The sequence below is a fragment of the Pristiophorus japonicus genome, chromosome 13, assembly GCF_044704955.1.
Source record: "Pristiophorus japonicus isolate sPriJap1 chromosome 13, sPriJap1.hap1, whole genome shotgun sequence".
NCBI classification, from domain to species: domain Eukaryota; kingdom Metazoa; phylum Chordata; class Chondrichthyes; family Pristiophoridae; genus Pristiophorus; species Pristiophorus japonicus.
Window position 1 is genome coordinate 21,220,893 of NC_091989.1, and position 21,672 is coordinate 21,242,564.

Genomic DNA, 21,672 nt, shown 5'->3' on the forward strand with positions numbered 1-21,672 from the left:
GTGTTCGATTGCATTCCCTTCCCCGGGAGCTGCCCCTTTAAGGGCGACGTTGAGCGGACTTGGAGCTCGATTGGTAATTCCTGAATCGGCTCACCTCATAATAAGGTGGCCGGCGATTGGGCGAGCCGGGGAAAAGGGGGCCGGTGATTGGTTGTGGCCGGCGCCTGTTTGTGTTGTGAGGGGAGAGCGGGATGTGGGCTTGAGTTGGCCGTGAAGCGGCGGCCTTTGATACTCGGCAGTGACGCTGAGGGCCCTGCTGGGTTATTTATTTTAATTTAATTTTTAGGTGGGTAGAGGAAAAGGTGTGTGGTGTGTGTGTGTGTGTGTGTAGGGGGATTTATTCCCCCCGTGTGTCGGGTCGCTGGGCGGCCGCTGCCGGTACCGGCCGCTCTGCGGGATGTCGGAGCCGCCTCTTCTCAGTCAGTTCGTGAAGGTAACCGGGAGGCCGCAGGCCGGGCCGCCAGGTCAGTGTCCGCTCCAGCACCAGCGCAAACCCTTCCACCCCAGAGCAATCGCCTGCTCACTTTATAGATAAAAGAGCCCTAAATGTCACCAGTTGTTATAATGTCCAGTCACTGGGTTACAAGTTATGAAGCACTTGGTGTCCTTTATGGTCATCGGGTTCTCTGTATATATCAGTTGTTTCCAACCAGCATCCGCGTGAATATGAGACCTGGACATTAATAAATGGTTGTAACTATAACCCGCCCTCAGGCCGATGCTTGCTCCTGCTCCAGCGAGTACTGCGCCCACCCACCCAGCAATCGCTACAGAGCTATCCGATTACAATCAACGTCGTAATCAATGTCCAGTTATAAATACCAGTCTAAATGTGATCAGTTGTGAACTAATAATGGCTAAGGTTTTTTTGCGTCTATAAACCAGTCCTTTATGGGTCATTGGGTATTTTTTATATCCAGTTGTCTGCAAACAGTATTTGCATAAATTGAGACCTGAACACTTATAAATAGTTTTAAGTATACCGTCAGTGTCTCCACCTGCTCCACCTTCAGTTATACACTGATACCTGTGTATTAGTATCCATTATAAATATTGAGTACGTGTGTTTTTTATATATATATTATATGTCAGTGTCTGCATTTGTCATCGCAATGGCAAGTTGCATACATCTGGCATATATAGATATGTGTCGTACTAACTAGAACCATCTAAATAGTGATGACACTAGCTTCAATGGCTTGTATTTATATTGTAGTTCCTGTGTACAGGAAGATAATTACAGTAGGAAGGGACTCGTTGGATACTGAGCATGGGGGAGAAATGGAAAATCAAAATGAGAAACTGAAGGCATAGGAGGAGAGGGGTGGCCAGGTGGAGCTGGTGGCTTGGGGACTCCAGATGCTGAAAGTGTAGTGGCTAAATAACCAGTGCTGGAAGTGAGGATTGAAATGTTTAGTGTTGGAAGGGTGCATCCAGAGACAGAAAGGAAGATCACTAAGGTCAACCATGGAGTGATTTGAAAATAAGGGTGTGAATTTGGAATGCAATGTGGAAGCCTCACAAGGACAGGATGATGGGAGTGTGAGACTTGGAATCGTAGAATCTTGCAGCACAGAAGGAGGTCATTCGGCCCATCGTACCTGTGCCGGCTCTTTGAAAAAGCTATTCAATTAGTGCCACTCCCTGGCTTTTTCCCCATAGCTCTGCAAATGTTTCCTTTTTAAGTATATAGCCAATTCCCTTTTGAAAGTTAACATTGAATCTGCTTCTGCCACCTTTTCGGTGAGTGCGTTGCAGATCATGAGTCGCTGTGCTTTTTAAAAAAAAAAAAAATTCTCATCTGCCCCTGGCTCTTCTGCCAATTATCTTTAAATCTCTGGTTACTGACTGACCTGCCAGTGGAAACCGTTTCAAACCCCATATAATTATGACCCCCCCCCCCCCCCACTTAACTACTTTACACAAAAGGTGAATATGGAATAGACTGCCAAGGGAGGCTGGGAAGTTGACTAGTGGCAAATTCAAGAGAATTGAGGTATGTACCTGGAGAAAAAACTTGATTGAAGGATGTGAGAGAAATAGAATGACGTTGCTTGGACACTGGGATTGGCCAAATGAACTGCAGTGGGCTTTACCAGTCATGTACAGGCTGGATAGGCAAGGCTCCAGTGCACACTATGTACAAATAGAACAATTGGTTGAGTAATATACTGTGAAATATTTAGTTATATTTAGACCTTGGTGTGTATCGCTAATATGTTTCAAGTAGTGATCTTGGCATTCAATTCCTGCGACTGTCACACTTGCTTCTTGTAACACTTTCCCCAGTCAGTTTGTCAATAACGTGCTTATTGTCATAAAAGTGCAACCTCTTGCACCATGGACAATCCCACAAGAGATTTGTTAGTATTTATATAAAACTTTTGTGAGTGTGCACTTCCTCTGTTGTCTGCCACATATTGCTTAATCGTTGCTATCTCTGTAACTTCCCCCAGCCGTACAAGCTTTCAAGTCTCTGCGCTCTTTCAATTCTGGCCTCTTGCGCTTCCATAATTTTAATTGCTCCACCATTGGCGGCCATGCCTTCAGCTGCCTTGGCTCTAAGCCCTGCAGATCTCTCTGCCTCTCTACCTCTCCTCCCCTGATACTTCCTAAAACCTACCTCTTTGACCAAGCTTTTGGTCATCTGTCCTGATATCTCCTCTGCTGCCTTGGTGTCAAAGATCTCACTCTTGTTAAGTGCTTTGGGATGTTTTGCTACATTAAATGCACTATACAAATGCAAGTTGTTGTTTCTGTGTCATATTAGAAGGGGAAAGTATAAAGAAACAATTGGAATGTATAGACAAACTCTCAGGGAAAAGAAAATGTCAGTCATAATGTCTGCAGGCTCTTAATTGACCTATGTACGAACTCACCAGTGTTCACCGAATATGTTAAACTCCGTAGCCTTGGTTAAAAGTCTAATTGATGTTCCTAAACAATGGGGAATTCATACGTGGATCATCAACAATAATAGATTGTTTTCCATGGTAGTGTTTCTGTCTATCATGCAGCACATCCTTCGACCAGGATGCCACAGGAGATTTGGTAGTGCAGTGCATGTATAATAATTCTGAATTACAGTTACAATTTCTACTTAGTTTATACATTGTTAAATTTAGGACTATTACATAAAAGGGATATGTTTTTTCTTTCCTTTCTTGCGCGTATTCTCTTGCACACGCTCGCTCTTGTGCTTTCTACTCGTTCTGTTGCTTTCTACTCGTTCTGTTTCCTGCTTGCTTTCTCTCTGCTGCTCGCTCGCTCCCTCTTTTGTACATCAGAATAGGCCACATTCCACCTTTTATTGAGTGTCTGCACCCAAGTCTCGAAGCAGTAGTGGTTTCAACAGCAAATTTAGGGCACTCCACTTGGTACTCTCTCTCTCTTTTTTTTTCTCCTCCTCTATCCTGCCAAGTAAGACTCCACTCTCCTATCTACTGCTGCTTACCCATCAGCCAATTTCTTGTACATCATACTTGTGCAAGATGTCAGAATTAGAGGAGCGCAGACATTTCGGAGAGTTGAAGGGCTGGAAGAGGTTACAGAGATGGTTTTACATTCTTCTGTTTCACATACATATCTAATTCCCCCTTAAATGATGACCCAGTCTTTTCCTTAATATCCACTTATGGTGAAGTATCCCATGTTCTAATATCCCTGTGTGAACAGATTTCTACCATTTCCTATGTTTTTCTAGTGATAGTCTATGCCATCATGTTAGCGATTTGCCAACCAGTGGCAGCAGACTTTCAATAAACTTCTATTTTGAAAACCCCCTCTTGTGTTCCAACTGAAAATAGCCCCAATATTTAAAGCCTTCCTTTTATAACTATCGCCTCTTATTCCTGCTTTCATTCTACTGAATCTTCACTGTACCCTTTCTAAGCCTCTAATATCCTTCCCATAATGTAGTGCCCAAAAACAAGCTTGCCACTCCCACTGTGATCTAACCAATGGTTTGTAAATAAATTTAACATTTTGTTCCTGTTATACCCAGTGCCTTTGTGTGTAAAACCCAGAATCCCCCTTTTCCTGCACTCTCTCCTGTATAGATCTCTGTATCCCTAGATCATTCTATTAAAAGTCTTGCAGTTTAGGGTTTACTATCTTGCATCGTTCTTCCGTCTCTCAATCTATTGCTTCACTTTCTCTGCATCTGCCACCGATCTGCCCATGCCTCTAACCTGTCTATTGCCTTGCTGTCTTTTGCAGTAAGTCCACCAGGATGGAGGAAATAACAAATATAATAGTGAGGGGTGTTATTTAGAGACTGGATTTGTGGCACACTGATGGGGCAGATAGGAACTGTACTCCATATTTTAATTGGCACCGCATCTGACCTGGCGCTGCTTACTGTTGATGTTGAATGTCAGAAGTGGAGAAAAATGAATCCAATTTTTGTACTTTTTCCAAGTGCTGATATTAAGTTTTGAACCTTCTATTTGGATAACTTTTTCCCCCCCACTAAATTGCAGGTGATCTTTTGCCCTGTAGATTGGGACATCCTGTGGCGGTGAAAGGCACCACATAAATGCAAATTATTCTTTCGCTACTCCAACAATTGGCTTGTTGACCTCTCGCGTTCTGCTTTTTACATGTTACGGCTCGCACCCTATCCCACACTAATCCTGTTCCCCATCACCCAACAACAGCAACTTGCATTTATCACCCATGTCCTCACCAGCGTTTGTTGGCTCCATACTTTCCCAAGGATTTCAAAATCCATGTACTCCACAAGTCACTGTTCTCTCACCCCCACCTCTTCAGCCTTCATTAGCCCAGTGTTCCTGCACATGTCATCTGCTCTTCCAACTCTGGACTTGTTTGCAGCCCACCCTCACCTCCACCCATCTCTGCCCCACATTTTGGACTGCTCTCCCTACACCCCTGTGCCGCCTTGTTCTTCTATTCTTTGCAATCTGCCTCCGAACCTACCTCTTGAATCATTCCTTTAGCCACCACCTCTAATTCGGCTCTCAGTACCACTCAGTGTCTGCCTATTTTTGCCTCTGGGAAGTGCCTTGGGACATTTTATTATGTTCAAAGTACAAGCTGCTCTTGAAAGTGTTGGGGGAGGAAAGAGGGAGGTGATCGATCAGAAAAAGAACTGACTGGGCAGGATTCACTTGCTGCTTTATACTGAAGCAGTTGGGAAAAAGTAGAAGAGACCAGGTTAACTCAAGCAATTGTGTTGAAGACTTTAAGAGGAATAGAAGAGTTATGGGGGCAAGGAGTTCTATAGTTTTAAAGGTCCTGGTTAAGGAATGAGTTACAGTGCGAGATGAGTCCTGCTTGTTTGCTAGGTCACATTTTCCAGCTGTTACTGGACGTTCCATTACTGAACACAGGATGGCACAACAGCTCTCAATAATACCGATAGCAACAGCAACCTCCTTTGTTCCACTGCTTCTGTCCACATTTGTTCTGATCCGCCATGGCCTACTTTGTAAGTTAGTACTCTGGGTCCGATGGATTTACTACAAGTAAAGAATGAAGTATGGGATGGTTGATGAGCAGTGGCAGACATTTAAGGAGATATTTCATAACTCGCAACAAAAATATATCCCAATGAGCAGGAACAGCTGCAAGAGAAGGGGTAACCATCCGTGGCTAACTAAGGAAATAAGGGATGGTATCAAATTAAAAACCAGGGCTTACAATGTGGCCGACTAGTTGGAGGCCAGAAGATTGGGAAACTTTAAAAGCCAGCAAAGAATGACTTAATCTATTTTCCCTTTAATTTTTTTTTATGAAAGTAAACTAGCACGAAATATAAAAACAGATAGTAAGAATTTCTACAGGTACATAAAAAGGAAAAGAGTGGCTAGAGTAAATGTTGGTCCTCTAGAGCATGAGACTGGGGAATTAATAATGGAGAACAGCGAAATGGCAGAGATGTTGAACAAATATTTTGTATCAGTCTTCACGGTGGAAGATACTCAAAACATCCCAATAGTGGATAAAATAGGGAGGGAGGAACTTAATATAATCACTATCACTAATGAAATAGTACTTGGTAAAATAATGCAACTAAATTCGGACAAGTCCCCGGGACCTGATGGCTAGCATCCTAGGATCTTAAAAGAAGTGGCCGCAGAGATAGTGAATGCATTGGTTGTAATCTATCAAAATTCTGGGGCGGTCTCTGCGGATTGGAAAACCGCAAATATAACTACCCTATTTAAAAAAAGAAGGCAGACAAAAAGCAGGAAACTATAGACCAGTTAGCCTAACATCTGTCGTTGGGGAAAATGCTGGAGTCCATTATTAAGGAAGCAGTAGCGGGACATTTGGAAAAGCATAATGCAATCAACCAGAGTCAGCATGGTTTTATGAAAGGGAAATCAAGTTTGACAAATTTGCTGGCGTTCTTTCAGGATCTAACGAGCAGGGTGGATAAGGGGGGGAGCCAGTGGATGTAGTGTATTTGGATTTCCAGAAGGCATTCGATAAGGTGCCACATAAAAGGTTACTGCATAAGATAAAAGTTCAGAGTTGGGGTAATATATTAGCATGGCTAGAGGATTGGCTAACTAACAGAAAACAGAGTCGGGATAAATGGGTCATATTCCGGTTGGCAAGCAGTAACTGGTGGGGTGCCACAGGGATTGGTACTGGAGCCTCAACTATTTACAATCTATATTAATAGAAACATAGAAAATAGGTGCAGGAGTAGGCCATTTGGCCCTTCGAACCTGCACTGCCATTCAATAAGATCATGGCTGATCATTCCCTCAGTACCCCTTTCCTGCTTTCTCTCCATACCCCTTGATCCCCTTAGCTGTAAGGGCCATATCTAACTTCCTCTTGAATATATCCAATGAACTGGCATCAACAGCTCTCTGCAGCAGGGAATTCCATAGGTTAACAACTCTCTGAGTGAAGAAGTTTCACCTCATCTCAGTCCTAAATGGCCTACCCCTTATCCTAAGACGATGCCCCCTGGTTCTGGACTTCCCCAACATTGGGAACATTCTTCCCGCATCTAACCTGTCCAGTCCTGTCAGAATCTTATACGTTTCTATGAGATCCCCTCTCATCCTTCTAAACTCCAGTGTATAAAGGCCCAGTTGATCCAGTCTCTCCTCATATGACAGTCCAGCCATTCCTGGAATCAGTCTGGTGAACCTTTGCTGCACTCCCACAGTAGCAAGAATGTCCTTCCTCAGATTAGGAGACCAAAACTGAACACCATTGTTAGAGCTCTTAATTTCCAATGAAATACGAACTCCGATTGTAGTTTTAACTTTTTAATCTTGGCAGAGAGCAACAAACTGCTGGCTGATTGCCAGTTCCTTTGTCTTACTGAAACCACATGGTCAAAATGGCTGTATTTATACCTGGATCAATTTACAGAAAAGAACTTGCCTTCTTTGACGTTATTGGCTCACTACCCAAGGGTCCTAAAATGTTAAGTTGATTGATGGCTTAATGCAACATGCTACCACTCATGTAGCATCTCTGACTTGTTGTCTCTGAATTTTCACAGCCTGTCTAAATGCAGCCTGTTTGAATTCTCTATCAACCATATTCCAGATGAGGCCTCACTAAGGCCCTGTACAACTGCAATAAGACCTCCCCTGCTCCTGTATTCAAATCCCATAGCTATGAAGGCCAACATACTATTTGCCTTCTTCACCACCTGCTGTAGCTGCATGTCCACTTTCAGTGACTGAGGAACCATGACCCCAGGTCTCGTTGCACCTCCCCTTTTCCTAATCTGCCGCCATTCAGATAATATTCTGCCTTCGTAGTTTTGCCCCCAAAGTGGATAACCTCACATTTATCCACGTTATTCTGCATCTGCCATGTATTTGCCTACTCGCCTAACCTGTCCAAGTCACCCTGTAGCTTCTTAGCGTCCCCCTCACAGCTCACACCGTCACCCAGTTTAGTGCCATCTGCAAACTTGGGAGATATTACACTCAATTCCATCATAAATCATTAATATATATTGTAAAGAGCTGGAGTCCCAGCACTGAGCCCTGCGGCACTCCACTAGTCACTGCCTGCCATTCTGAAAAGGACCCGTTTATCCCAGGTTTTGCAAGTAATCAGGAAGGCAAATTGAATGTTGGCCTTTATTGCAAGAGGGATAAAGTATAAAAGCAGAGAAGTCCTGCTACAACTGTACAGGGTATTGGTGAGGCCACACCTAGAGTACTGTGTATAGTTTTGGTCTCTCTATTTAAGGAAGGATATACTTGCATTGGAGGCTGTTCAGAGGAGGTTCACTAGGTTGATTCAGGAGATGAGGAGGTTGACTTATGAAGATAGGTTAAGTATACTATTGACTATACTCATTGAGTTCAGAAGAATGAGGTGTGATCTTATCGAAACATATAAGATAATGAGGGGGCTCGACAAGGTGGATGCATAGAGGATATTTCCACCTGTAGTGGAAACCAAAACTAGGGAACATAGTCTCAGAATAAGGGGCCACCCATTTAAAGCAGAAATGAGGAGGAATGTCTTCTGAGGGTTTTAAATCTATGGAATTCTCTGCCCTAGAGAGCTGTGGAGGCTGGGTCATTGAATATATTTAAAGCGGAGATAGACAGATTTTTGAGCGAGGGTTATGGGGAGCAGGCAGGGAAGTGGAGCTGAGTCCATGATCTTATTAAATGGCGGAGCAGGCTCGAGGGGCCAGGTGGTCTACTCCTGCTCATTTGTCTCATGTTCTTATGTTTTAACCAGCATAGGCCGAATGCATTGGTCGATAGACCCCACAGCCTCATTTACTGTGCCATCCTGATTGAGCAAACCCAGCACAAAGCTACATTGGACTAGGGCCCAGTTATTGGCCAGCCTTCTTGGCCAAAGAATGCTGCTAATGGAGAGTATAAAAACATTAAAAATCTTCAGAGAGGTTTTTCTAACTGACACCTAGCTTGGTGCGCATTTGTGTGAACTACGTGTAGGTTGACAGAAAGAGTCTTACTCTGACAAACCTTTCGCAATCTCACTTTTCTCCCCTGTTAAAAGGGAATCAACAAATGCTGGTGTCCAATTCCTTCCAGTACCAAAGAAGGAAGGTGTTCACAGGGAAACCAAGGTCCCCGAAAGTCATTTTACATAATTGCAGAGGCCCAAAGCATTTCCCCCAAATGCTGAAGTGATCAATGGATGAAGTCACAATACTGAAGTGTAGGCAGCTGTTTTTGGAAATGTGAATTGAAACATTAAGCAAACATGCTGCACTAACCATACCCAACAGTTGCCGATCCAGAGAGCTGCCAACACACTGACTAATGCTCCAGTTATTCTGCCAAATAAAGATCGGCTATATTCCAAAATTCAATCTCCAGTCCCCACCACCTCTGTCCACATCAGTTCCCAGCCGGTACAAGTGAAGGCCCAGGTCAGTCTTGCAGCACATTGGACCTTGGCGAAGGTTTCTTAATTTAAAAGCAAAATTCCAGTGCAAGATCTGACATTATATTAACTCTATTCATAATGTAAAATGCATGCCGAGCATCCGCATTCAACCGCAGTGTAATTAAATCCAGTGCTGCCGCAGGACAATTGGTTTCCCGGCAATGATTGATGCTTACTTCTCCAAACTAAATTTTCCTCTTCTCCCTCCACATTGCTTTTCACCACAGTAATAGCTACTGGCAGGATTATTTTGCGTATGATGCACGACTGTTACAAACTAGATGTTTACAGTCCAGCCCATCAATAGTGCCTCCGAGCTCCACGTCTCGGATCCGAGCCAGCAGTCGAGGATATTCAACTTTGTATTAAAGGAATTGTTTGGCGAAAATACATCTTTTTAAATGAGAATGCTTTTCAATAGTTTGGTAGCAATTTGGCATTTACCACTTCGTATTTATATAAGGTCATCATCATAGGCAGTCCCTCGAAACGAGGATGACTTGCTTCCACGCCGAAAAGGGATGAGTTCACAGGTGTTTCAATGAAGGGACGGTAGTGTAGTGGTTATGTTACTGGCCTAGTAATGCAGAGTCCTGGACTAGTAATCCAGGGAAGGCGAGTTCAAATCCCACTGTGGCAGTTTGAGAATTGAATTCAGATTTAAATAATCTAGAGGAAACTTGCTGTCCTTACCTGGTCTGGCCTATCTGTGACTCTAGTTCCACAACGATGTGGTTGACTCTTAATTGAAAAGCCACTCAAACTAGATAACTAGTTAAAAGCTCGTCAGTTTGTTAATTTGGTGGGAATGCTGCCACTAGGCTCACGCAGTCAAAGTTGCTAATTCTCCTTCACTGCTTAGGGAGCGCTTGTTGCTCATATCTTCTTTAGTGAGTATGTGGAGGAAGTAATTAATATACTGACTATTGCAATTAAAGGGTAAAAATGGCTGAAAGCATGTTTTGTCGGTAATATACAAAAGTGACAAGAATGGGATTGCAGCTGAAATGGTAAGTTTAAGGAGCAAATGGAAAGAAGTAAAGCCCCTCCAGAGAGTTGGTGTAGTGGATGGTGTTTTGAGTTGGCCCCTTCTATCCTCTATTTTGGGAGAAGAGGAAGTACTAGATGTGATCTTGTCCATTCTGTATTTATCTCCATTTGTGACTGGATGCGAGTAATATTGGCCTGGGAGCAGACTCTGTCCTGGGCTCTGATCAAAGTGGCTCATGCTATGGTGGAAGGTCATGCTAACCTTCAGGCTTAGCTTTCTGCTGATGGGTAAGGACCAAGTGAAGTGGGAAGTGACTGATGGCCCCTTGGATTTGATTGGCGAGTGTCTGGCTATAATAATTCCATAACGTGGTTATGCATAAAACCAGAGAGAATCTATATTACAATCTTACAATAGTACAATTTATATTAATGACTTGGATGAAGGGACCGAGTGTATTGTAGCCAAATTTGCTGCTGATAGGCGAGGAGGACACAGAGTCTGCAAAAGGATATAGATAGGTTAAGTGAGTGGGCAAAAATTTGGCAGATGGAGTATTACGTGGGAAAGTGTGAGGTTATCCACTTGGTAGGAAGAATAGAAAAGCAAAATATTATCTAAAATGGAGAGAGACTACAGAATGCTGCGGTACAGAGGGATTTGGGGATCCTCGTACATGAAACACAAAGTTAGTATGCAGGTACAGCAAGTAACTAGTAAGGCAAATGGAATGTTGGCCTTTATTGCAAGGGGGATGGAGTATAAAAGTAGGGAAGTCCTGCTACAACTCTGCAGGGCGTTGATGAGACCACACCTAAAGTACGGTGTATAATTTTGGTCTCCTTATTTAAGGAGGGATATACTTGCATTGGAGGCAGTTCAGAGAAGGTTCACTAGGTTGATTCCTGGCATGAAGGGGTTGTCTTAGGAAAGGTTAAGTAGGTTGAGCCTGTACTCATTGGAGTTTAGAAGAATCAGAGGTGATCTTATTGAAACATACAACATTCTGAGGGGTTTTGACCGGGTAGATGCTGAGGATGTTTACCTCGGGAGAATCTAGAACTAGGGGGCATAGTTTCAGAATAAAGAGTTGCTCATTTAAGACCGAGATGAGGAAGAATTTCTTCTGAGGGTCGTGAATCTTTGGAATTCTCTACCCCAGAGAGTTGTGGAAGCTGAGTCATTGAATATATTCAAGGTTGAGCTAGACTGATTCTTGAATTATAGGGGAGTCAAGGGTTATGGGGAACAGGCAGGAAAGTGGAGTTGAGGCCAAGATCAGATCAGCCATGATATGGTGGAACTGGCTCGAGGGGCCTACTCCTGCTCCTATTTCTTATGTTAGTATTCTGAAATGAACTTCAGTTTATAATCCTCTACATTGGGGAGACCAAACGCAGATTGGGTGACCGCTTTGCAGAACACCTCTGCTCTGTCCGTAAGCGTGACCCCAAGCTTCCAGTCGCCTGTCACTTCAATTCTCCACTCCACACCTGCTCTGATCTCTCTGTCGTCAGCCTGTTGGACTGTTCCAATGAAGCTCAATGTAGGCTCAAGGAACAGCACCTCATCTTTCGTTAAGGCACTTTACAGCCTTCTGGACTCAACATCAAGTTCAACAATTTCAGACTATATCCCCTGTGTTTTTTTTCTCTTTTCCACGGCAGCTGTTGATGATTCTGCCATTTCCATTTACACCCTATCCAGACTCATCTTTTGTTTCTTAACTTGCCCCATTCCCATCTCCTTTTGTCTTGCACCAATATCCCTTTTGTCTCTTAATCTTTCCTATCTTTCATTCTATCACAGACCTTCCCTTTTGTCCTTTCCTCCCCTCCTCCCCCTCCCAGGCGAGATCGCCGTTTTAGGAGGTGCTGTCGAAGAAGCCTTGATAAGTTGCTGCATGGTACACACTGCAGACATGTTGCGCCGGTGATGGAGGGAGTGAATGTTTAAGGTGGTGGATGGGGTGCCAATCAAGTGGGCTGCTTTGTCCTGGATGGTGTTGAGCTTCTTGAATGTTGTTGGAGCTGCACTCATCCAGGCAAGTGGTCAGTATTCCATCACACTCCTGACTTGTGCCTTTATAGATGGTGGAAATGCTTTGGGGAGTCAGAAGGTGAGACGCTCGTCACAGAATACCAGGCCTCTGACCTGCTCTTGTTGCCACAGTATTTATGTGGCTGGTCCAGTTAAGTTTTTGGTCAACAGTAACCCCCAGGATGTTGATGGTGGGGGATTTGTTGGAGCATCCGCTGAATGTCAAGGGGCAGTGTTTTGACACTCGCTCATTGGAGATGATCATTGCCTGTCACTTGTGTGGTGCGAATGTTACTTGCCATTTATCAGCTGAAGCCTGAATGTCATCCAGGTCTTGCTGCATTCGGGCATGGACTGCTTCATTATCTGAGGAGTTGCGAATGGAAGTGAACACTGCAGTCATCAGCGAACATTCCCCACCTCTGATCTTACGATGGAGGGAAGGTCATTGATGAAGCAGCTGAAGATAATTGGGCCCAGGACGCTGCCCTGACCAACTTCTGCAGTGATGATTAACCTCCAACAACCACAACCATCTTCCTTTGTGCTAGGTATGACTCCAGCCAGTGGAGAGTTTCGCCCCTGATTCCCATTGACTTTGATTTTACCAGAGCTCCTTGATGTTGTACTCAGTCAAATGCTGCTTTGATGTCAAGGGCAGTCACACTCGCCTCACCTCTGGAATTCAGCTATTCTGTCCATGTTTGGACCAAGGCTGTATGAGGTCTGGAGCTGAGTGGTTCTGGCGGAAACTAAACTGGGCATCAGTGAGCGGGTTATTGGTGAGTAAGTGCTGCTTGATAGCACGGTCGACGATACCTTCCATCACTTTGCTGATGATTGAGAGTAGAGTGATGGGGTGGTAATTAGCTGGATTGGATTTGTCCTGCTTTTTGTGGCCAGGACATACCTGGGCAGTTTTCTGCATTGTCGGGTAGATGACAGTGTTGTAGCTGTACTGGAACAGCATGGCTAGTTCTGGAGCACAAGTCTTCAGCACGACAACTGGGATGTTGTCAAGGCCCATAGCCTTTGCTGTATCCAGGTCACTCAGCCATTTCTTGATATCACGGGGAGTGAATCGAATTGGCTGAAGACTGGCTTCTGTGATGGTGGGGACCTCGGGAGGAGGCCGATATGGATCATTCACTCTGCACTTCTGGCTGAAGATGGTTGCAAACGCTTCAGCCTTGTCTTTTGCACTCGTGCTGGGCTCCGCTATCTGCGATATTCATGGAACCTCCTCCCATTAGTTGCTTAATTGTCTACCAATAATCACGACTGGATGCGGCAGGACTGCAGAGCTTTGATTTGATCCGTTGATTGTGAGATCCTTTAGCTCTGTCTGTAGCATGCTGCTTCTGCTGTTTAGCATGCATGTAGTTCTGCATTGCAGCTTCCCCAGGTTGGTACCTCATTTTTGGGTACACCTGGTGTTGCTCTTGGCATGCTCCTCTGCACTCCTCATTGAATCAGGACTGTACCCCAGCAAGGCGTGAAAATGTCGGGGAAGAGAACTGGCGGGAGGAGATGAAGAAAATGTGTAAATATTTACAGGCATTTATCCTGAAGGAGATGTGATTCATCAGCATTGAAAGACCAATGCTTATTTAGAGGAGTGGGTGTGTGTGTGGTGGGGGGGGGGGGGCGGGGGTTGAGGTTGAGGAGAAAGGAAAGTTGAAGCAAAGTTTTCAGACCTAAAGCTTCTATTTTCTCTGGAGCCTTGGTTGCCCAAATGTACCTCAATGTGGTAAATATGCCCTTTTAAGAACTTGTGTGCAACTTTCCGGTGTTTGTGCAATACTTTCAATAACACGCACCTGTAAAACAGAATTAAAGGACAAACCAAGCTGCTCGTTTTATGCACGGACTGCAAGGAGTCACTGAAACTCCACAAAGCCCAGGGACTGTGTGGACTTCATGTCTCTCCGAATCCTTGTGAAACACGACAGGGTGTATTGATGGGATCCTGACTGGCCCCTTGCAAAACACGCTGACTGAGCAAGAACTGTACCTGTCACTTTGCACAAGTTTGGTTTTCAAACTCTAGAGCGGAGTCAGTGGTGATTAAAAGAATTAAACCAGCTGTGAAGGACAGGGGCTTTGACGAGTCTATTTTCCCAAGATTCTAAGCTGCTTGGTTAGAATCGTTGAAAAATTATTTTTTTTGCTGTCCTTGATGCCCTCGTTTTATTCATGGAAGGCACTGGGGATAAAACTGTTCCATGGAAAGGACTGGTGAGTGCAGCCTTCACCTGGTACCTGGGTAGAGGGGGGGAAGCACTGGTCATGGCTTTTGCCGTCTAACTATGTGAACTTTTAACACCCATTAAAGGCTGCAGCTGTTGCTAGCCTGTTGATATTGACACAGCCACCGTCATTTCAGAAGGCCGCCTAAATCCCTGGCAGTACCTCAGCAAAGCCCTTGAATTGCTTGCGACTGTGTGAAGGAGCAGCTGGTCCAGTGTCTCGTGTTGTGTGATGGTGCGACCCGAGACTGCCTGAATCGATGCCCCCTGAGTTAACGGAGGTCGCCTCCATTATTGCACGTGTTGACTGATCAGGAAGCCGCTCCCCTTCAGGTTGTACAAACGGAGAATGCTGGCAATACAGGTCTGCTCAGCCCACACCCTGAAACATCATGCAGTTTGCCCTGTATATTCCACATTTTCTGTTGGTTTCAGATATCCAACCATTGTGGTTTAAACTCTTTGGTTTGTCTTCACTCGTGTCATAGATCACAGTGATGCAGCACGGGAGGCCATTCGGTACATCGTGCCTGTTATTGAAAGCTGTTGTTGAATCTACTTCCAGCACCCTTTCAGGCAGTGCATTCCAGATCGTAACAACTCTCTGCGTAGTTTGTGTTCCCTCATGTTGCCTCTGGTTCTTCTGCCAATTACCTGAAGTCTGTGTCCACCACGAAACAGTTTCTCCTTATTGTATCAAAATGTGTAAAGGCTGACAGAAAGGAATGGTGTGGGTATATTTTGCTCCATTCGCTATTGAGCAGAAATAAGTTCGAAATGAGCTTCCCCCCCTTCCCTTTTTTTTTTAAACCTTGCATTTCCCCGGCCACCCCCTCCGCCCCTCATTTTATGGGTGAAGGAAAATATACCCCACAGTCTCTTTGCTTTGTGTGTCTTGACCCCGTTTTGTTTGAGTTGCTGTGCATGACTGACACATTACTGGTAATTGTGGTGACAGGCTCTCAGAAGAAAGTCAGATGGTTTCCCGTTAGGAGACTCTTCGCCCAACCCTGCCCCACTCTCCGGATCCCTTACAGGTTTTTAAAGACAGGTGGGTGGAGCTGGCAGACGTCGCAGTGTGTAGCTGGTGAGCCTTATCTTCTGTCAATCCACTTTTGCTTCCTCTTTCCTTTTATGCTTCCCCCCCCTCGCTTCCTGAAAGATTTTGAGACTTGTATGTTTCTTCTTTCTCTGTCAGAAACAAACCTATATAATGGTTTTTAATTTGGTTAATGCGTTAAAGATGAAAGCCCTCGGACTCTGCTCTGAGAAGAGACGAAGCCCTGCTCTCCCCTCCAAGCAAACCCTGCCAGTCAACGCGCCTCAGATTTATCCCTACTTGATCATTTTTTGTTTGTTGTTCCGCTGTTTGTTCAAACAGCGATTGCTGATGATTCTCTGGTAAAGGCTTTTGGTCAACTGGCCCCAGCAGCACAAGGAAACTGAAATCTACCCACTGCTGCAGCAGTCCCAAGTTACTGATACTGGAGTTTCCTTGGCACCATCCGTAGATTCTCTAGGTCAGGCACTCTGCTTTTTCTGAGGGTGCTCAGCCGTCTAAGGTTTGCGGGCAATGTTTAAATTGTAAGTACTTGGCCACCATAATGGAAACCATTCAGTGCCCCTCCCTGATTAGATAGACAATTGACCTGAAACTGACAGAGACCCTTTCCAGTGCTTAACAATCAACCGCAAAAAGACAATCGCTCCCAACTTTCACTTAGAAATCTCACGTTTAGGGAAAAGAATAGGTTCTTAAGTCCAACACGTTTATCTCTCTTAACCCCACCGGCCTCTCCATTTTGTTTTCTCCAGAATTCTCCAAAAGTCAATTTATAAGCCCATTCTTTTGGGCTGCTTCCACATCTCTATTCTCCTGTGTGGTGTAGATCTGCCTGACTTCCCCTCACTCCTTGCTTCCTAGATTTTAAAATTGTGTTGCTTAGTGATTGAATGTTTGACCTCTCTGCTGTCATGAACAATTTGCCTGGGCCAACTTGTCAATGCCCTTTACATGGGGAAGAGGGGTATGCATAACGAACAGAGCTTCTGCAGAGAAACTACTTGGTACATGGAGCTATGTGGATGTCAAGTGGGAAGCCCAGCATTCTGTTTGTGTACCAGACCAAATGACCATTTTCACTTTCTGATGGTAAGGATTTCCTCAATGACAAATGCTTTAACTGAGCCACACAGACCAGGACGGTCCAATTTTTGAGCTCCTGGTCATTGACGTTCTCAGTTAGGGTGGCATCAGGAGCATTAAATTGACTTCCTGATCCCTGGATTTGGGAGGGATTATCGGCTAGGGTTCCTGCTGCTGGTCATCACCCAGCCATTCCCACTGGGAGTACATTTGTGTAGACATTGGGTGAGGGCGTGATCTATTGTTATGCCCCGACAGTCGCTAGCCGTCAACACTCAGTCTAGGTCCACATAGGGACAATGGCCATTTGGACAAGGTGCCAAAGTATGCCGATGTAACCATTCTTCATCCTGGAGTTCAGGGCAGGAGGGAGACACTCATTGGAATTCAGAAGAATGAGAGGTGATCTTAGCGAAATGTATAAGATTATGAAGGGGCTTGACAAGGAGGATGTTTCCACTGATGGGGGAGACGAGAACTAAAGGTCATAATCTTAGAATAAGGGGCCGCTCATTTAAAACCGAGATGAGGAGAAATTTCTTGAGGGTTGTAAATCTGGAATTTGCTGCCTCAGAGCTGTGGAAGCTGGGACATTGAATAAATTTAAGACAGAAATAGACAGTTTCTTAAACGATAAGGGGTTATGGGGAGTGGGCGGGAAAGTGGAGCAGAGTCCATGATCAGATCAGTCATTGAATGGTGGAGCAGGCTCGAGGGGCCGTATGGCCTACTCCTGTTCCTATTTCTGATGTAACAAAAGTAGAAGAAATTGCCCTCCCCCCCCCCCCCCAAAAAAAATCCAGGGATGCGGAGGCTAAGACCACACCTGGAGCACTGAGCAGTTCTGGGCATCGCACTGTAGGAAGGATGTATTGGCCTTGGAAGGAGTGCAGCATGGATTTGCCAGAATAATAACTGTATTCCAAGATTTAAATTATGAGGAGAGATTAAACAAATTAGGGTTGTATTCCCTGGAATTTAGAAGGTTAACGGGTGACTTGATCGAAGTTTCAAGATACCAAGGGGAACAGATAAGGTAGATAGAGAGAAACTATTTCTGTTTGGGGAGTCTGGGATTAGGGGGCATAGTCTAATAATTAGAGCCAGACCTTTCAGGAGTGAAATTGGGAAACACTTCTACACACACGGGGTGGTAGACGTTTGAAACGGTCCTCTGCAAATGGCAATTGTTGCTGGATCAATTGTTAAATTTAAATCGGAGATTGATAGATTTTTATTAACCAAAGGTATTAAGAGATATAGGGCAAAGGTGGGTATATGGAGTTGAGTCGCAGATCAGCCATGAACTCATTGAATGGTGGAACAGGCTTAAGGAGTTGAATGGTCTACTCCTGTTCCTATGTTCCTAATTGCAGCGTCCCCAGCACTGCTCCAACTCCGATTAACTAATCTTCCTGATGTAAGAGCAGAACACTGCAGATGTGAGAAATCCTGCAACAAAAATAGATAACATTCAGCTGGTTGGGCAGCATCTGTAAAGAGAACGGAACAGTTAACATTTAAGACTTAACGCCTCTATGTCACAACATTCCTGGTCTGTATGGGTCAATGTCTCTGTGCATCCTTTATACATACACCCGATAAGGTCCAGTTTGCAAACATACGCTGCATTCAGTGTAAATGAGTTGGATTATGAAAAACAGCCCCTCGCTTTTCCCCCCCACGCGCGCGCACATTTTTCCCTTCAGACTTTGCTCACATCATTTGTTGCAACTGATAACTGAATAAAACAGTTAACTAGAGCTTAAAGCCGAGGGTGCACGTACTGTCATGCGCGCTGAATAAGCAAATAGGTGGCAAAGTCCAAGCTTATCTTACGTTCTTTCAACACAAGTTACAATTAAGGTCCACCAATGCTCTGAGGTCATCAGACGCTTCTGTCGTTCTTCAGATTTGTTGACTTATTGATATTAACATACAGCAACAGTAATAAATAAGTAAAAGGCTGCAATTATATTGCTATCCTCTTTGGGTGATTGACTGGGTGTTTCGGATATTTAAAGCAGGGGAAGTTCAGGACTGTGCCGAGGAGCGGGGTGTCTATATTTGCAGGGGATCCTGGGGGGGGCGGGGTGCTGTATTTGCAGGGGGATCCTGGGGTGGGGGGGCTGTGCCTGTGTTTGCAGGGGGTCGCCAGGGCTTTGCCCGTTTTTGCAGGGTTTCCTTGGGGGGGGGGGGGGGGGGGGGAGAGAGAGAGAGAGAGAGAGATGGTGGAATCTATGCCTGTATTTGCAGGGGGTCCCCACCAGGGGTGTGCCTGTATGTGCAAGGAATCTCTAGGGATGTGGCTATATTTGTGGGAGATCCGCACACACAAAAGTTGCTGGTGTACAGCACACTATTTGGATCTCAGCGTGGAAAGGAAATTGTAGTGAGCTGCTCTAATTAAATTAACCAACTCTGGTTTTATAGGTGCTGGTGCACAAGTAGTTCAAATATAAAGATGGAAGTGACCTCCAATACACCAGCATCACTTGTAGCCGCTGGTTCCTGTTGGGGGTTTCCCTCTGGCCTCCAATATCTGACTACTCGTGTCCAATAGAAAAATATGAAATGGGGTCAATGCCACCGAAAAACCACTGGGACTTCCCCTGCCTGTGAGTATAGCACAGAAACAGGCCATTCAGCCCAACCAGTCCATGCCACCATTTATGCTCCACTCCAGCTTCCTCCCATCCTTTATCAGCATAACCCTCTATTCCCTTCTCCTTCGTATAGCTTCCCCTTAAATGCATCTATACTATTTGCTTCAACTACTCCCTGTGGTAGTAAGTTCCACATTCTCATCACTCTGTGGGTGAAGAGGTTTATTTTGAATTCCTATTTGATTTCTTTGTGACTCTTTTATATTTTTGGTCTCTTCGCAAGTGGAAACATCTCTCTCTACCCTGTCGAACCCTTTCGTAATCTAAAAGACCTCTTGGGTCAGCCCTCTTTTTTTTCTTTTGAAGAGAAAAGAGCCCCAGCCTGTTCATCCTTTCCTGATGGGTATACCCTCACATTTCTGGTATCACCCTTGTAAATCTTTTTTGCAGCTCTCCAATGCCTCTATATCCTTTTTATAATATGGCGACCAGAACTGTACACATAAGAACATAAGAAATAGGAGCAGGGAGTAGGCCTCGAGCCTGCTCCGCCATTCAATACGATCATGGCTGATCCAATCATGGACTCAGCTCCACTTCCCTGCCCGATCCCCATAACCCCTTATTCCCAGTACTCCAGTGTGGTCTAACCAAGCTTCGGTACAAGTTTTGCATAACTTCTCTACTGTTCAATTCTGTCCCTCTAGAAATATACCGTTTGTGTGTTTTTAATCATTTAGTTCCTGTTTGGTAAATTTGAATCCTGTTAAATCAGTTATGGTTCTCAAATTTAAACTCCCTTCCTCCCCCATTTTATTCATTGAATACAGCTCAAATATCCCACTTTCTTTGAAATCCTTAGTGCTGAAATATGAGGCAATTGCTCCATTTCATTTACTTGCTTCAGCAAGTGATGTGGCATCAGAATGTTTTGTGACAAATCCCACCAGTTTCTTCTTTTTTGTTTTTAAAAAAAAAAAGTCCTGGGGGCTACAAAAAAAAAAGCCTGATTCTGGGTGACCAAGTCGCTTGCCCTGAACAGTGCCTTCTGCTTATGGTGGATCAGGTCCCTTTACCTGTGGTACTAGCAGATCTGCCATAAGGCTGCAACACTAGGGAGGACGATGCAATGTTATAGAAGGACAATATAAAGCACAATATATTAATCTGCTGCTGACATGCCGCTGTGTGCGATTTACTGTCCCTTTAGTTACTGGGTCATTTAGAGGCTAATTGTTCTGAGGCAGATCCTCGGGTCCCTTGGAACTCCGATTGACTTTTTTTTTAGTGATTCCTGATCCCCACTAGAAAATATCTTCTGTCGATTCGGAAGTTTCTCTGGAAATGATTGCCGTGCTTGCTTGCATTCTTTTGTGAAGTGTAACAGAAATTTGCATGAATTTTGACACTGATGTATTGTCTTTATGATATAGATTTCCATCTAACCTGCAGCAGTGTGTCGTTTAATGTGTCACTAAGGTCACAAGATATAATTACTGTACCTTCCTGGGTCATTGAGGCTAATTGTGGTGTGGCTCAGTTGGTAGCACACTTGCCTCTGATTCTGAAGGTTGTGGGTTCAAGTCCCACTTCAGAGACTTTGAGTACAAAATCTAGGCTGACAGTGCAGTGCTGAGGGAATGCTGCACTGGAGATGCCATTTTTCAGCTGAGCCGAGGCCCGTTTGCCCCTTCGGGTGGACATAAAAAGATCCCATGGCACTATTTAAAGAGCAGGGAAGTTATCCCTGATGTCCTGGCCAACATTTATCTCTCAACTAACATCACTAAACACAGATTATCTGTTATAGATCACATTGCTATTTGTGGGGCACCCTTGCGTGCAAATTGGCTGCTGCGTTTCTTACATTACAACAGTTCCCACCACCACACCCTGGTCCACTCTTCCATTACTCCCAACACCCGCTCCCCTTCCCACACAAGCACAGGAGATGCAACATCTGCTCTTTCACCTTCTCCCCTCTCACCATAGGGCCCCAAACACTCCCTCTGGATGAAACAGTGATTTACTTGTGCTTTTAATTTCCTATACTCCTAATCACTGTTCACGATGCGCTTTTCTCTACATTGGGGAGAGCAAACGCAGTTTGGGTGATCGCTTTGCGGAACACCTCCATTCAGTTCGTTCGTTGGCTGTAAAGCGCTTTTGTGTCCTGAGGTTGTAAAAGGCACTATATAAATGCAAGTCTTTTCTTTTGAAGAAGCTGCTGTTTATATTGTATAATGGTAATTCTGT

General features: G+C 44.6%; 1 protein-coding gene across 2 annotated transcripts in view; it reads left to right on the forward strand.

Moving 5' to 3' along the window:
* Window positions 1–181: 181 nt before the first annotated feature.
* Window positions 182–21,672, forward strand: part of klhdc10 (kelch domain containing 10) — a 40,289-nt gene continuing 18,798 nt past the window's right edge. Inside the window, exons 1-2 of one of the 2 annotated variants that reach the window (XM_070897215.1) lie at window positions 182–464; window positions 15,623–15,715. In XM_070897215.1, the coding sequence (XP_070753316.1) occupies window positions 398–464; window positions 15,623–15,715 (160 nt within the window). In that variant the 5' untranslated portion in view covers window positions 182–397. The remainder of the gene's footprint in view (window positions 465–15,622; window positions 15,716–21,672) is intronic. The other variant, XM_070897214.1, reaches the window with a different exon arrangement.